Source organism: Schistocerca nitens, chromosome 3, assembly GCF_023898315.1.
Source record: "Schistocerca nitens isolate TAMUIC-IGC-003100 chromosome 3, iqSchNite1.1, whole genome shotgun sequence".
In the NCBI taxonomy this organism is placed as follows: domain Eukaryota; kingdom Metazoa; phylum Arthropoda; class Insecta; order Orthoptera; family Acrididae; genus Schistocerca; species Schistocerca nitens.
Genome location: NC_064616.1, coordinates 785,409,009 through 785,427,306, shown reverse-complemented (window position 1 = coordinate 785,427,306; position 18,298 = coordinate 785,409,009). Strand labels below are relative to the sequence as shown.

The 18,298-nt window shown below is 39.8% G+C and overlaps 2 protein-coding genes across 4 annotated transcripts in view; one reads left to right on the top strand and one right to left on the bottom strand.

Annotated features, from left to right (window-relative positions):
* LOC126248800 (collagen alpha-1(XI) chain-like) overlaps positions 1 to 13,719 on the top strand; it is a 571,383-nt gene extending 557,664 nt beyond the window's left edge. Inside the window, exon 29 of the mRNA XM_049950192.1 lies at positions 11,940 to 13,719. Within this exon, the coding sequence (XP_049806149.1) occupies positions 11,940 to 12,083 (144 nt within the window). The 3' untranslated portion in view covers positions 12,084 to 13,719. The remainder of the gene's footprint in view (positions 1 to 11,939) is intronic.
* A 3,864-nt stretch (positions 13,720 to 17,583) lies between these two features.
* LOC126248799 (protein FAM102A) overlaps positions 17,584 to 18,298 on the bottom strand; it is a 496,607-nt gene continuing 495,892 nt past the window's right edge. For all 3 annotated transcript variants that reach the window (XM_049950189.1, XM_049950190.1, XM_049950191.1), the window contains one exon: positions 17,584 to 17,839. The gene's annotated coding sequence lies outside the window, so the exon portion shown is untranslated. The remainder of the gene's footprint in view (positions 17,840 to 18,298) is intronic.

Sequence of the window (18,298 nt, the reverse complement as noted above, 5' to 3'; positions counted from 1 at the left end):
ACCACATATATATATATATATATATATATATATATATATATATATATATATATATATATATATATATATATATGATTAAGATGAAGATGGCCAATGATCCCTCGAGTACAGATGCACACCAAGCTTGAACTCTTATGGGAATCAACAAGATGTCATGAGTAATGAGGCTAAGGAGCAGGAGCACGACATCAGTAGAGTGTGGTATAAGTCGAGATTTTGGGTCTGATGAGAGGTGTGCCAGAGTAGTCTGTTTGGATGTGGTGATCACTGTGCCTTGGCGGCAAAGGGACCAGTGCATCTGCCTAATAAGCAAGAGACCTGGGTTCGAATCCCAGTCCAGCACAAATTTTCGATTTGCCCCACTGGTATAAATCAGTGCCCACTTGAAGCCAATGTTTTTAATTCCCTTGTTCGTTGATAATGACCCTTATTGAGGCTTTCACTGATGCAGCAACAGAGAGAGGAGTGCCATTAGCTATTTGACCAATGCTAATGCTGGACATAGGAGTGGCACCACATCATCTTTTCAGATGAGTACCAGTTCAGCATACAGTGTCATGATAAACTTATTCTTCTGTGGAGGATCTAAGAAGAATGAACACTGCATTCATCACCACCATATGGGGTCATCATCTAGCTTGACGTCCGCCCCCGGTAGCTGAGTGGTCAGCGTGACGGACTGTCAATCCTAAGGGCCCGGATTCGATTCCCGGCTGGGTCGGAGATTTTCTCCACTCAGGGACTGGGTATTGTGTTGTCCTAGTCATCATTTCATCCCCATCGACACACAAGTCGCCGAAGTGGCATCAAATCGAAAGACTTGCACCAGGCAAGCGGTCTACCCGACGGGAGGCCCTCGTCACACGCCATTATTATTATCTAGCTTTACGGTATGGGATGCCATTAGCTAAGTAACACAATCACCTCTGGTTCCTGTTGCCAGTAATTAGGACAGCAGCTCTCACATTTTTTATGTATTTGGAGCCAATTGCTGAATGAAGTATCCATATCTGTCATCCAAGATCAATTTGACTAGATGCTCAGCTGTCTTAGAGCCATTGATCTTCTTGACAGGTCTTCTCTGTGTACTAAATTGCGCACCCAGTATGCCCCCAATCAACTACAAATCTCATTATATATTCTTCCCACAATACAGGACAATTAAAATTCCATTATTTGCTATCCCTCCTGATTTTGCAGTTTTTAGGCACAGCAGTGTATAATTAACAATAATTTGCAGCTATTCCAGTCTATGCAAAGAATCAGCACGTTCTTTAGCACATCAGCTGTGAGAAATGGTTCATTTCATTTTACAAAAACAAATTCAAAACATTATGTACAGAAGTATACCAAGTGTTTAAACTATTTTAATTTTACAGAGAAAACTCTGCTAAGAAAGTTAGGTGATAACGAAAAAGCTATTCTCAAGTGGCAAATGTTTTGACGTGTATTTAGATTGTCTCATTACCTGCACAGACTGAAAAAGCAAGCAATGTTTGAAACAAATCTAAAACTGTAATCAAACAATTTCTTGAAACATTTTTCAAATAATTTCTGACAATATGGGCAGCATTCTCACAAGGGAAACTCCCCATCGCACTGTCCTCAGATTTAGTGGTAAGATGGCCCCTGTGGATAGCCCGTCAAAAACTGAACACAGATCAAGCATGAAAACAGGAGGAAAGTGTACTGAACTGTGAAAAAAGAAGCAAAATCAAAACATTGAGCAGCCTAAACTCAAGATGTGCAACACTGAGCGTAGTTGTATAGGCAGTGGCATTGTGGTTATGTGGTCACAGTGTTGGACTGCAAAGGGGGGGATTCGTCTTCAAATCTCCCTCGTTCCCCTTCCCCTCCCCCCTCAAAATTATGTACTGTCTATACAGTCATGATGCGTCTGTTCACTGTATTCAAATTTGTGTCTGTGTCATGGTTTAACATCTGTTTGCAAAAGTGAGGTGTACACAAGGAACCTCCACGTGTAGTTACCTCCTATTTGTTCTACACAAGTACCACAAGTTATGACTTTTGCATTCCATTTTGGAAGTTTTCAGTCTGAAATTCCTTTGTTGTAACATAGTTCACACCTGTTTATTTGTTGTCTTTATTTCTGTGAGAGGTCTATGTGACACATTGCCTGCTCTCACTATTCATCACATTTACTTGTGAAGGTAATATATTCTTACCGCATGACTCATATTCTATAATCAATGTATAGTATGACTACAGAAGGATAACAGACATATCAATGACTGGATAGAAAGTTTATAATTTTGTGAATAAAAAAATTGGAGGAGGGAGATTTGAACATGGATCTCAGACTTCATAGTCCAACACCGTGACCACATAACCACAACACTATGGTTCTCGGCATTTGCTTGATGTTGCATATGTTGAGCATGAACTGTTCACTGTTTCTATTTTGCTTCTTTTTCACAGTTCAGTACACCTTCTTCCTGGTTTCATGCTTGATCTGTGTTCAGTTTTTGACAGGCTATCCACTGAGCCATTTTACCACTAAATCCGAGAGGAGTGTGATGGGGAGTTAATTTAATTTTTTTTAATTCCTAGAACACAGTTTTTTTCCTTAAACAATTAAAGCACAATAATTAATTTCTATTGCTTTCTACAATCATCTTCTGATTGTCCAAACCATAAAAACTATCTTCACTAACTGTAATTGTGCAGTTACATGCATTTGTATTGTGGAGCAACAACGTTATGATATTATGTAATTTCAAACATTATCTTTAGCAAGCTAGGTTATAAATGATAATCTCACAATTTGACAGTAATAAGGAAGGCAAATGGCCAGTTGCATTGGTAAAAATTGTATCAAAAGCCCATTATTTGCAATAGTACAGCAGGTATTATAGTGGGAACAGTTTATGCAACAATTACAGGAATTGTCAGCTGTTCTATAGCCTGGCTGACATAGGAGTGACCCAGCTTGACATGTAAAATAGTCATCTTTATAAAATTTGCTCAAGTTGAAGAATAAAAGTGAAATGCAAGAAGCCCAATGGGACATGTTGTACCAGGCTGGTTGGGCATCTGACATTTCACCTCTGTTCTTTAACCAGTGCAAATTTTATGAAGATGAAATGCACCAAGCTGGGTTACTCCTGTGTAAGCCAGGTTATGGAGCAGCTAACAATTCTTGTAACTGTTGCATACGCTGTTCTCACTATAGCACCTGCTGTACAATTGCAAGTAATGGACTTTTGATTCAATGTTTACTAATGTAACTGGCCATTCTATATCTACATCTATGTCCACATCCACATCCACATACTTCACAAGCCACTGTATGGTGTGTGTCAGAGGGTATCCTGTACCATTACTAGTCATTTCCTTTTCTGTTCCATTCGCAAACAGAGTTAGGGAAAAACGACTGCCTAGAGCCCTAATTTCTCATACCTTATCTTCATACTCCTTACACGCAGTGTATCTTGGCACCAGTAGAATCATTCGGGAGTTGGCTTCAAATGCCAGTTCTCTAAATTTTCTCAGTTGTGTTCCTTGAAAAGAATGCCACCTTCCCTCCAGTGATTCCCATTTGAGTTCTGAAACATCTCCATACTACTTGCGTGTTGTTCAAATCTACTGGTAACAAATCTAACTGCCTGCCTCTGAATTGCTTCTATGTCTCTCTTTAATCTGAACTGGTGCTGATCCCACATACTTGAACTGTACTCAAGAATGGTTTGCACTAGTGTCCTATGTGTGGTCTCCTTTACAAATGAACCAGACTATCCAAAAATTCTCCCAGTAAGCCAAAGTCGACCATTCCCCTTCCCTACTACAGTTGTTACATGCCACTCACTCCACTTCATATTGCTTTGCAGTGTTATGCCTAGATATTTAAGCAGTGTGACTGTGTCAAGCAGCACACTACTAATACTGTATTCAAACATTATGGACTTCTTTTTCCTACTACTCTGTATTAACTTACATTTTTCTACATTTAGAGCTAGCTGCCATTCATCACACCAACTAGAAATTTCATTACTGTCACTTTTCGAGATTACGGTTTACAGCCTACCTTGCTCACAATTATGTTAGCAACTACACAATATCATAACCTTGTTGGCCACAATGTAACTGCATGCAGTTGCACAATTACAGCTATGATGACAGCACAGGCATGCATTTTTTTGGTTATGTCATGTTTTTCAAATTTTGATGATGGAAGCCTATGTACAGGCTAACAATTATTGAACTATATGAAGAAGAAAAAAAAATGTAAATTAGTTACAAATTACTGTGTGCACACACTTTATTCAACATGTAAATGTCACTACAGATATTCAGATTTAGGTTATGACATGTTTGATATGAATGCCACGATTGGCGATATTGTAGTGCAGACAAATAGCAAAATTCTGCAAGACCTGTTGAAGGTCAGAACATCGATGCTGTCAATGACCGTCTAATTGGATGTTTCCAGTGCAGCAATGGTTTTGGGGTTATCGCTGTACATCTTGTCTTTAATATAGCCCCACAAAAAGGTGTCGCATGTGTTCAGATCTGGAGAATATGGCAGCTAATCGAGGCCGCCTCATTAATAGGTTCCGGGCAAACATCCACATACTGCTATAATAGTTTACTGCTGGACATCTATGAGCAGTAAAAACCTTACCACATATTTCACAGTCTTTCAAATAAATTGAACAGATACTGTCATTGCTTTAACACACAGCCTGTTGGTGTAACTCTTATTTCACAGTTAAGTTGATGCGTTGGTGTTGATCTAACCAATATTGGTTCCGCGTCTGAAACTCGGTTGTGGACGGACTGTCTTGGGACCAAAAATTGGACCCTTATGTATCTGCACAATAATAGGCACTGAAACTACACATTGTTTGATGTTTAATTTATGGAAATTACAATTAAAAGTGAACTCGTTAAATTAAATGAATACATCGAAAAATTGCATCTTTTTAACAGTTTCTTCTACTACAAGAGTTAGGCCAAATTATTTGTTTAAATGATGAAATTAACAGATATCATTATGCAAACAATACTTTTGACAAAGCTGTTAATTACTCTGGAAATAATTATGGGCTGGCTTTTCTAACTTTTTTTGAATAGAGCCAAAAAGATCCTTTAAGAATACTATTAGCTGTTCCTCCAAATGTTAATGTTTAAAAGTCAACAATAGAATTTAAGTTACAAAACAATTACTGATTTCATCCTATAACAAAAGATACTAACTAGGAATAGTCAAAATAAATTAGAAAATCAAATAGATACGTAAAACTAAGCACAAAATTAGACCTGTTGTTATATTCTTTAAAACTGAGGACCAACCTTTCTCTTCTATGAAAATGCAGATTATACTCCTGTATGTTAATGGTAATTAGTTAAAAGTGAAAAAATGAATTTTAAGGAGTCAGATGGCAAAACAAGAGGGGAAGTAACGTCACAATCTCAACTGTCAGTGTTTCACAGCTATTCATATGTATTCTCTGCGATCAAACGTGTTTGTGTTGGCAGATGTATGCTAAAAGGCAAACATACAGGTTGTAAATAGCATCAAGAGACTGTAAAAAATCTGCAGATTCATTTTTGTTAAAAAAAACGCTGACATCATTTATGCATAAAATGTCTCGCACATATTTCAGTGTGAAAGTAGGATATCAAGACAAAACTTTGGGACCCCATTAAGTTTGCTACGTGTGTGTTGAAGGACAGAGACAATGGTCAAAAGGTGAACAACATGCTTCCAGATTTGGTGCTCTCATGGTCTGGCGAGAACCAAAGATCATAATGATGATTGTTACTTTAATTCAATCAGTGTTAATGGTTTCAAAGTAAAGAATAAAAAGAACACCATCCATCCAAATCTGCTGCTGGCTTTAAGTTATGTTCCTCATAGTCCACACATACCAGCACCTTTGCAACCAGGATGTTTACCTGGAGTATCCTGTTCAGAAACTGAATCTAAAGCGGGAACATGTTGGTATTGCCACTTACATGTCAGTCATACAGTGAGTCAACCTTACTGTCACACCCGCACACTATGTTCAGGACATAGGTTATGGTAATGGTGTTGTGACAGGTATTGATAAAGTATAAGTTTGCCATAAATGTTTTTATTCTACACAAAAGGGTAAATGAACAGGTGACAAAACAAAGTCTTATTGCAATGTCTCTTAACTGCCAGTCGCAGTAAGATCTTTACACAATAGTTCCACTCAAACATTGTCAAAAATGGCTCTCAGCACTATGAAGCTTAACATCCGACGTCATCAGTCCCCTAGACTTAGAACTACTTATACCTAACTAACCTAAGGACATCACACACATCCAGGCCCGAGGCAGGATTCGAACCTGCAACCGTAGCAGCAGCTCAGTTCTGGACTGAAGCGCCTAGAATTGCTTGGCCACAGCAGCCAGCAAACATTGTCCTGGAGCGTAAACAATCTACAGTGATGAGTTCACTGGCCACTCACGTGACTGCAGCAGAATGTCTGACATGTCTCCAGAAGGAAACACACTTCCTTCATGATCATGGGGCACTGTGTATTTTGTGGATGTGATGAAGCTAAAGTGGAAATGAACAGAAAGCACCAGAGAGACTTTTGTATAAGTTGCTGGGGACTTCCCCTTAAGCTCAACCCATGTGGTCCATGTTTTACAGAAATTAATCTGGTCTCAATGCCTGAAGCTGCAGAGGTATATAGACACAAACATGAGTTCTGGAGCTACAATGGACAAGCAGCCAGGTACACAGGAGGTGATGGCCAGATCTCAACTGGATAAGATGTGCTCACAACATGTCCTACAGGAGACAGGGTGTCTACAGCACTCGGTGGTTGGACTGTTGTTACGATACAGCATGGGCATTTGCAATGGATGTGGCAACAGACAGTGTGACATAGTCTGCTGGGAGCAGTGCTGGGGCTGGCCCAGGCACCTGTAGTGCACAGCCTGAGTGACTGTGATGGCTGGCTGCAGAAGTTTGGGTGGGGCTGAGCAGCATGTGGCACAGCAATGACAAATCGCACCATGTGTGTGTCCTGGGCACACACGGGTGCAGGCTTGTGACAGGCTGATGGTGGAGAAAGTGTCGTCCATTGACAAATCTTCCACTGGGTCAAAGAAGTGAATGGCAGCAGGAGCAGTCAAGACATAAGCCGGCTTGACTTGGTTGAGTGACACCTCAATCTGCTTGCCATTGCACTCAGTGTCGAGTTCTCTTTTGCTACGGATGCTGATGTGACGTGGTAGGATGGCCGAAGTGATGACTGTACCATGTCGGTACGCAGCATGACATGTGTACAACACTGTACACTGGCATGTACAAATACTATGGTGGTGCATGCAGTTGGAGGTGGGCCATGTAGCTGCAGAGACATTCTGCCATAGGAGCCAATGCATCGTGGGATACCTCCTCCACAAAATCACCAGGGATGGTGAGGGATTGTCCGTAAACAAGGTCGGCAGGTGAAATGTCAATCTCTACTTTTGTGTTACTCGAGGGGGAGCAGTACCAGTAGGAGAGCTTCTGCCCAGGTTGCGGCGTGGCAAGTTTCGGAGGCTTTCAGTGTTCGATGGAGCCGCTCGACCATGCCGTTAGACCTCGGGTGGTAGCTAGTAGTTATGTGTAACTGCATGCCACACAATCATGTGTATGAACAGTGCACAGTCAAACTGGCAGTCACGATCCATTGTGACATGACTGGGCAGCTGAAGCATGCTACCCAGGTTTCGACAGAGGCAGTGGCAACGATCTCAGTGGTGATGTCTACTATGGCCATAGCTTCCGGCCAATGTGTGAAATGGTCCACCATTGTCAGCAGATAACGCTTGCCTTACAAGAGAGGCAGCGGACTCGTGATGTTCACATGGATGTGTGTGGAATGGAATTTGCTGCCAGGAAAGTTGCCGAAGGGAGGGTAGGTGTTCCTCCCGACTTTGACATGCCGGCGTGCAGTGCAGGTGTGTGCCCATCAACAGCAGTCTTTCATTTCTCCTGCCCAGATGAAACACAAGGCCACAAGTGACACAAGGCCACAAGTGACAATGCTGTTGATGCCAGGGTAAGAAAGTCCGTGGACACAATCAAAAGCACTGTGTCAGAATTTCTCCAGGAGAAACAGGCATTGAGTGCCTGTTGAAATGTCACACCAAGTCTTGCAGGCAGAGCTGGGAATGGGCACTAGCTTGAGTTGTAGGCCACTTGAGGTGTTGTGGCAGAAGCTGTCCAGCTGTTTGTCAGTCACCTGTTCTTGGGTATCGTCCCCAAAGTTCACAGGAGGAGAGAGAATGGCACAAGCATGGGACAAGCAGTGAGCAATTATATTGTCAATTCTAGAAATATGGCAGATGTCCATGGAGAACTGCGACATATACTCCAACTGCTGGAATTGGTGTGGCAAACACTTGGTACTGTTGTTCCAAAACACGCGAGTTAGAGGCTTGTGGTCGGTGAAAATCATAAATGGACAGGCTTCTTGAGACAAGCAGAAGTATTTCATTGCCTTGAACAATGCAAGCAACTCATGATCATATGCACTTCCAGTGTGCTATGACTCTGATAGGTTACATGAGAAGAAACCAAGCGGCTGGCAGCTACCACTGACACGTTGTTGAAGCCCTGCACCTATGGCTGTCAAACTAGCATCCATGCCCATGGTCATTTCACCACCATGCATAGGGTGAGCAAACAGCGTCATTTCTGAGAGGCTCCATTTGGACTCAGTAAAGTTTTTCTCCGCTGATTCCGTGGGAGTCCTTTGCTTCGAGGTGGGTCTGTGTAGAGCCACGGTCAACGTTTCCAGTACTGTGGCATCATTGGGCAGTTGGTGCTGATAAAAATTTGTCATTCCAAGGTAGTACTGTGAGTCTTTGTGGATCTTTCAGTGCGGCGTGTTCAAGATCCCCTGGGCCTTTTTCCAGTAAGGGTGTGAATCTGCTAGAGTTGATTAAATGCCCTAGAATCTCAATTTCAGTGACCCCAAGTATACTTTTTGAGGAGTTAATGATGATGCTGGCCTCACTCAGGCACCAAAAGATGGTCATTATGTGGTGACAGTGAAATTTTGGTGACTTTGAATAGACCAAGATATTGTCGAGATGTGCGAAACACCACAGTAAGCATAGGCAAACACCATCCAGAGGAAGCTTCCAGGTCTGGACAGCATTCGAAAGGCCGGACGTCATGTAAATCCTTTCGAAAAGACCAAAGAGTGGGATAATTGCGCTGTTTTCTGAACATCTCCAGGTGCCACACAGATATGCATGAACACCTTCACACTGTCAGTTTTGCTGACTAAAATCCTACAGGTGTAGCACTGGATATCAGTCCAGCACCGTTCCTGCATTTAGGTGATCAGTTCTGAAATTTGTCCAGTATGTCTGCATACAGACCAAGGGACCTCAGTGGTTTAATGCTGAAGAAAGCAACCAGCCATCACTGTCTCACTATTTTCAAATTTGTTGTCAAATCCATCAGCTGGGCATTCATGATTTTGGCTAATAAGTTGCAGTGGTCATGGAAATGTGCACCCAGGATTGGCTTGCTGACATCAGCTACAGTGAACCTCCACAAGAATGTGCAGTGCAGTCTGAGGTCCAAATTTTGGTGATGTGTGCCACACGTTTTTATTTTTGAATTGTTTGCCACCATAAGATATAGTGCCTCTGCCTTCCGGCAGCCTTGTAGTGTGGATTGGGGGAAAAGACAGACAGATCAGAACCTGTGTTGACAAAGTACTTCACACTTCCAGCTTGTTACATTACATACGGATGCCTGAATATTGCACTGCAGCTGGAGGTGTCTACGCCAGATTGCAGCTGGCTTTTGGATGCAAGAAGGGAGGCCAACACCATCCCTTCATCACCGAAGTGGGAATGATACTAGCAAAAGCCACTTGGTTGCTTCTCTGGTGCCAGTGGGGTGCCATTCTGACAGCTGGTACTGCATTACTACTTGCATGAGATGGATTGACGGCAGCAGAATCTGCTGCCACTACAGCACCTGCTGCCCTCTTTCCATAAGTGTGCCAGCTGGTCAACATGCGTGCTAAATGTTGCCAACCATGCAGCCAAGTTCTGAACTAGGTGGTGCAGGCCGGCATCCATGCCGGTGGTTGAGGAAGTTGCATGCCCCAGCAACATTATCTGTATGCTCGTTCCAAACTTCCTTGGGGAATGCCAAATACTACTTCTGTTTTATTTGTTGAATTTCCCTCAGTTATTATTAACTGTGACCTTTCTAACAGGAAAGCATGAATCCAGTCACACACAACTGAGATGATACTCCATAGGCATGCAATTTAGTTAGAAGTCACTTGGTGGTAATGGTATTAAAAGACCTCTGGAAATCTAAAAATATGAATTTGATGTCCCCAGTCTACAGCACCCATTACTTCCTGAGAATAAAGAGGTAGTTGTGTTTCACAAGAATAATGTTTTCTGAATCTGTGTTGGCTATTTCTTCAAAGTGATTCATAATGCTTGAACACAATGTGTGTTCCAAATTCCTACTGTAAATTGTCATAACTGAAGAGAGTCTGTAATTCAGCAGGTTACTCCTATTCCCTTTCTTGGGTATTGGTGTGACTAGTGCAACTTTCCACTCTTTGGGTTCGAATATTTCTATGGGGAAACAGTTGTATATGATTGCTAACTACGGAGCTAATGTATCAGCACACACTGACTGGTATACAATCTGGACTGGAAGCCTTGCCTTCCTTAAGTGTTTCAAGCTGATTCACTACATTGAGTATATCTGTCTATACTTCTAAGCAGTTCTTGTTGGCAGTTGCTCTTGATTCAAACGTGAATCATAACCTGTTCCTGATTTTCAGTTACATGTTCGTGAGATACCTTTCTGCAGCTGTATAGCTAGACTGCCCATTCATACGAGGTCACCTATCTATCCCCCCCCCCTCTCTCTCTCTCTCTCTCTCTCTCTCTCTCTCTCTCTCTCTCTCTCTCTCTCTCTCTCTCTCTGGAGACACTTTAGATTTATACACAATATCCTGAAAATAACTGAACCATTATAAGAATCAATATGACATGATGCTGTCCCCATTCCATAATCGTCCCCAAAACTGTGGACACCTCGTATGAATGGCTTAATCAGGGGCATAAATAACGGTTGTCACTTGAATTGACTGAAGTAATCTCATCTCAAGTGCTTTTTTGTTGGGCCTCGTAGTCTAGCAGATACCGAAAGGTTGCAGGATCAAATCCTAGTTGAACAATCTATTTTTTCAGTTTGCCTTTAACCTAGCCTGCACCTCTGTGATGTGAGGGTTCCAGAGAAATAACATGTGGTTTGGATTCCGCATTAAAATGTAGGTCCCCTTTGCCTGGTGGGATAAATGGGGAGGTTAGGGGCACACAGTTGCTGAAGTGGCAGCCAACTGAAAGACTTGCACCAGGCTGTTGAGCACATGAAATTATTATTATTATTATTATTATTATTATTATTATTATTATTATTATTGCTTTTTTAAATAAATAAAACAATTTTTTGTTTATTTATATTCTTATTGCACTACAAAATGTTAAACTTATTTCTGCTGCACTCAGTATAATGCAAGGTATTAATAAATCTAAAAAAAGAGGCTGCAATAAGTAGTTTTCTCATCATTTATATAAAATATTCCCTTTACTGCGTGGATGCATTTGAAACCAAAAATGTATCACGGTCAAAGAAAAGGGTTGTTTCACTATCTTTGTAGATGTTGAAATTGGGTGTGTGTACTAATCAGTAGCTGAGTAGAGTGTAATGTAAGTTCATTTTAATCACCCACATCTTTCTGCAGTGGGTTCCTTCATGTTCCAAATTACACATATCACATTACTGATACCTGAATGTTGCACATAGAGCAGAAATTATAGCATTTTTGTTTTAAATGCACAACTGTCCACAATACTGTAATGTTAGTTATAACATGCACACTTCTATCTATTTTCAGACACGGAAAAGCAAAAGTGAGACTGTATTTGAAGTAAGAACTAAAAAACTTGAGAATGTTCCCATAATAGATTTCTATCCTGTAGACTATGGTCTACCACATCAAGCATTTGGCTTCGAGGTGGGCCCAGTATGCTTCATATGATGTGATCAGAGGTGTATTCCGGAGATAATTGACTGAACATAATATCTGAATGAATGTTGAAATAAATTTAAATGTAGTGTTCAACTGTATTGCTTGTGTGATGTGAAACTTATCAGATGCAATAGAAATTATATTGTGATGTTTATATTACATTAAAAACAGATTACAATATTGAAACAGATGAAAGTGTGCCTGAATTACAAAGTAAACTATAAGAAATGAGTAAATGGGTGATATATTTTAAAGAAGCACCAAAAACTAAATCATTATATTTAATATTTAAGTTATTTATTGATATTAGACTTAGAACTGAATTACCTTGAGAAACTTTTGAAGCGTATTCAACGCAGCTCAGAGTGTGTGTTTGTAATGTTTAAACTCATTGTTGCATTCCATAAGTCATACTTCAAATGCAATTTTGCTACTTAGATACAGTATTTACTACTCAATTTGTCATTTGTGTGATCACAATGTAGAGTTAAGGGAGAGTAAAGTTATAATGCTCACATTCATTATGACTCGTATATCATAACTTGCATCAAGTACTACATCCCAAGTCAGTGTCAGAATAGTCCAATTTGGTGTTCTCATCACAAAGTGATGCTGAACATGAGACCTGGAAGTAATACTTTAAATTCTCATCACCATGTTTTAGTTAAATAATGATAATATTAAATATGTATCCACAATACAATTTTTAATATTTGTTCAATTTCCACATGAGGAATAGCACTGATAAAGCTGTCAATATGCAGATACCCAGAAGGTACACAGTGAATATGCCTCAGTGAGGTTTTCTGTAGATATATCATGAAAATTCTTTCTAATCTTTTTTAAGACAGTGACATTTCTAGACTTCTGCATCTTGACGCATTGTGAATATAATGCATAATGTTATAATACAATATACACCTGATGAAATTTTTATGTTCATAATGATATGATTATGTAACATCATATTATGCTTAGAAAGTTATAGTCTGTTAAGACATATTGTACTAAAGCCACATTATGTAACAACAGATTGGTAATACTATCCCTATAATTGGAGTTATTTAAAAACTGAATGGATACTGCAGCCACTAATGCAATTACATCATAGGTGGAAAAGACAAGTTTCTCCCATTTTACTGACTAGCAGAAAACTTTTATTCCAGTTATACGAAATAACGATCACTGAATTACTTCAAATGCACTGCCATTTTGTTCAAACTATTTGTATTTTTATTAGTTTTAAGATTGTAACTCTTAGACAAATGTATATGTTTTTGATTTTTTTCTTTTTGTAAATAAAAATTAATTATAAAACATATTAGGAAATAAGTGGAATAATTACCCTTTGTAAACACACACATTTTGTACAGACATAGAAATGTAGCTGCAGACAGCAGTTCTCATGAATGACAAGTGGCTAAAATGTTCGAACGTATATTGCCAAGTTCATCTCCCAAACAACATCTGTATGTTGGATATGGTGAAATGTTCCATACTTGCACTTTTTGTTATGTTGTAACAGTAAAATGAAATATACAAATAACAACCAACTCAGAGTAGGAATAGTGCTCCACTACATGTACAAGCAATTCTAACCGTAATTTAAACTTAATATGATACTAGCTGTACCACAATTATTGTGTGTGTAAATACCAGGAGTCTTCTTAAGTTGACAAATTTCAACACAACTAACTTCTTTAAATAAATATTTCAAGTATACCTGACTGTGTGGGCTTTGGGAGGACCACTAACAAATAGGTCTTTTGTTTCTAGCCAGCAAGCTCATAGAAACATCACATCTTTCAATGAGCTCACCTGGCTGAAAACCAATAACCTTAGAGTTAGCTCAACTCTCTGGCAGACATAATAAGTTCAGTTCAATCTTATTTCATAACTGTCAGAGAACTGTGATTTTGACGTAACGACATTTAGTATGCAAGTTAATGTTCCTCATACTACAGTATTTTCAGCCACACAATGAACCATAAAATCCTCTTCTGGAACTGAGGCAGCACAAAATCATGTGTGGAAACTTCAGTAGTTTACAGTGACAGGGAAAACAGAAAAGGGGGAGGAGTATCACGAATAAATCTGGATCGAACCTCGGCAGCAATACACATGATAGCAGAGGTCATAATTAATATTGAACTGACATGGCAGATAATTATATACATAAAATAATCCAAATGTACCACATGGATAATGAGATTACTTTCCAAAATGTTCTAAAAAAAAAAAATAAAGCCTAATAGTGACTCCTTACAGTGTTTGTTTCCTTTTAAATATTTTGAACACAAATAATCCTTAGAATGATTCAGTAGTTGTTGAATCCATGATAACTTTTGAACAGTTATCTTGCTGGGCTATTAATGGTTCGTTATGGTTAGTAGGTGTTGTCATTTCGTGAATTAACACCTAACACACTTGCAGAGTTAGTTGCTTCAATCCCAAGGATTGCTTTGTACCTGCATGCTTCTACAAAATATCAGTATATTCAAGTACAGCCACATATGCCTCCAATAGAACTGGGACACAGCAATCATCCCCACAGGTTACGAACTATTGCATTACATATCAAGACTCAGTTGTCATCTTCACCTGCAGCTCTCTTTAAAGCTAAGATTTCTTCTTTCCTTATAGCATAGGTACTTAATGCTATATTTCTATTCACTGCAGCACAGAACATTTCATTACTGTAGCCACTGTATTCACTAAACCATGCAAAACTTAAGGTTTCCAATGTTTCTCCATGTAAAACATCCACCAGTTTCATTGAACACAGACTCTCACAATGCCAGCTGGGCAGTTATTCTACAAACACTCTCTGCGTGCCATCATAAGTTGCGTAGTAGAGGGTACCTTGTACCATTGTACCACTGACAGTCATACCATTTCCTGTTCCACTCTGAAAAGCAGCTGGGGGGGAAATGACTCACTGTATGTTCCTGTATGAGCCCTGATTTCTCTTCTCTTGTCTTCTATTATGTGGTCCATACACGAGACGTGTGTTGATGCCAGTGGGATCGTTCTGCAGACTGCCATAGATGTCAGTTCTCTAAGCTTTCTCAATAGTGATTTGCAAAAAGATAATCATCTTCTCACTAGGTATTCCCATTTCAGTTCCTTGAACATTGCCTTAACACTCACATGTAGATCAATCATATCAGTAAAAATCTAGCAGCACACTTCTCAATTCCTTCAGTGCCATTTAATATGACCTGGTGGTGATCCCAAACACTTTAACAGTAGTCACAAATGGAGTGCACAAGTGTTATGTACACAGTCTCTTTTATAGATGAGCTTCCCTAAAATCTAACTTACATGCTCATTCCATTTCATATCAATTTGCAGCGTTATTCCTAGTAATTTAATAGAAGTGACTGTCAAGCAGCACACCACTAATGCTTTATTCATACAGTATAGTGTTCTTTTTGCTATTCATCTGCGTTAACTTCTTTCCTTCCACATTTAGAACACACTGCCCTTTTTTTTTTTTTTTTCTTCCTCATGCCAGATAGAAATGGTTCAAATGGCTCTGACAAGGGAACCTCCCCATCGCACCCCCCTCGGATTTAGTTATAAGTTGGCAGAGTGGATAGGCCTTGAAAAACTGAACACAGATCAATCGAGAAAACAGGAAGAAGTTGTGTGGAACTATGAAAAAAGTTAGCAAAATATATGAACTGAGTAGTCCACGTGCAACATATGTAACTACAAGGGTAATGTGCAGTCTGGAGCGCCGTGGTCCTGTGGTTAACATAAGCAGCTGTGGAGTGAGAGATCCTTGGTTCAAGTCTTCCCTCGACTGAAAATTTTAATTTTTTGTTTTCAGACAATTATTATCTGTCCGTCTGTCCGTCCAGTGCGATCACTTTTTTGGGAGTGATAATCACATCCACAAGAAAACCTAAATCGGGCAAGGTAGAAGAATCTCTTTACCCATTCGCCAAGTGTACAAGTTAGGTGGGTCGACAACATATTACTGTCATGTGACGCACATGCCGTCCACAGTATCGTATAGAATAAATCAGACGTGTTTTCCTGTGGAGGAATCGGTTGACCTATGACCTTGCGATGAAATGTTTTCAGTTCCCATTGGAGAGGCACGTCCTTTCATCTACTAATCGCACGGTATTGCGGTGCGGTCGCAAAACACAGACACTAAACTTATTACAGTGAACAGAGACGTCAATGAACGAACGGACAGATCATAAATTTGCGAAAATAAAGATAGTAAATTTTTCACTCGGTGGAGGACTTGAACCATGGACTTCTCATTCCGCAGCTGCTCACGCTAACCACAGGACCACCGCGCTCCTGACTGCACATCACCCTTGAAGTTGCATATATTGCACGTGGACTACTCAGTTCGTATATTTTGCTAATTTTTTTCATAGTTCCACGCAACTTCTTCCTGTTTTCTCGACTGATCTGTGTTCAGTTTTTCAAGGCCTATCCACTGTTCCAACTTATAGCTAAATCTGAGGGGGGTGCGATGGGGAGGTTCCCTTGTGAGCACTATGGGACTTAACATCTATGGTCATCAGTCCCCTAGAACTTAGAACTACTTAAACCTAACTAACCTAAGGACATCACACAATACCCAGTCATCACGAGGCAGAGAAAATCCCTGACCCCGCCGGGAATCGAACCCGGGAACCCGGGCGCGGGAAGCGAGAACGCTACCGCACGACCACGAGCTGCGGACTCGTGCCAGATAGAAATTCTGTCCATGTCATCCTGTATCCTCCTATAGTCACTCAATCACAACACTTACCTGTACACTACAATGTTATAAGCTAACAGTCATAGACTGCTGCTCACCCTATCAGTTAGACCATTTATGTGCATAGAGAACAAGAACAGTCCTCCATATAGGGGTCTGTGTGTCCATAGTATTCTGCTGTGGGAATGAAATTTTTTTTAATGCAGAATTTAAAACTTCAACTCTTGCTTTCCCTTCTTCTCCTTCTCCTTTCTCCTCCTCCTCCTCCTCCTCCTCCTCCTCGTCCTCCTTCGTCTACATCTTCCTCTTCCTGTCATCTATTGCCACACCAGACTGACTAGAAGTCTTTGACCTATTTAATGATATTACATAGGACCAGAACTCACTAGAATTCCCAACAAGATGTTTCACCAACATATGTTGCAGGAAGTTGTGTATTTCATACATTGATTTTTTTTATAGTCACATGAATTTCTAACTTGCTTGTCACTCACCATTTGACACCACGTGAAAAGCACATGTAGCTTCAGAAATTTTACAGAATTAGTAACCCTTATCATGTTCATCCCCCTTTCCACATACTCTCATTCCCAATTTCTCTCTCTCTCTCTCTCTCTCTCTCTCTCTCTCTCTCTCTCTCTCTCCTTCTTCTTCTTTTTTTTTTTTATGCAGGTTACATTAATTGCATGTTTCAAATTTTCAGTATATTGTTCAGAGCACAAAGAAATAAAAACCAAAAAGGGAAAAGATACAGAAACTATAGGAATAAAAATAAAAGGCTTAAATGAGTCGTTTTATTGTATAATGTATATGCAATTTACAAGTTCACAATTTATGAAAAATTAGGTAAATTATGTATACAGAATGTGTTTTTAAAGACTATGAAAAACTCATAGACAACATAACATTCAAGTACATCCTTGCCTCCAAAGAAAGGGGGTGGAAGGGGAGGGGAAGAAAAGATTATGTAAATTCCTGAGAATTCAAAGTACATTCGCGTTGACTGCAATTCCATAGTGTTACATTCCTTGAATTCCTGAAACAGAGAAGGATAGTAATTAAACAACATATACAGAGATATCGGTTTATTATTAACACTATTTCTTAGTTATGCATAGATGAACACACAAAATAAGAACAGTCAAATAAAACAGGTGAACAGTTGTAGTAGAAACATTTATAAATCTTTTCTAAAATATCATGTGCTCTTTGTAGCACTATATTACTATATTGGAAATAATTTATCATTATATATACTCTCTCTCTCTCTCTCTCTCTCTCTCTCTCTCTCTCTCTCTCTCTCTCTCTCTCTCTCTCTCTCTCTGTAGCTGACTTTCTCATCTTTGCCACCTCTTATCCTCAACCAATGGACAGCCTCTCAATTTAATGTCTGAGTGACACCCCTCACCTCAATCATTGCCAACCAGTTTCTGTTTCCTCCATTTAGATCCAAAAGCTGCAAGTATGTTGTTCTGCTTAAAGCTTCGGTACTGCC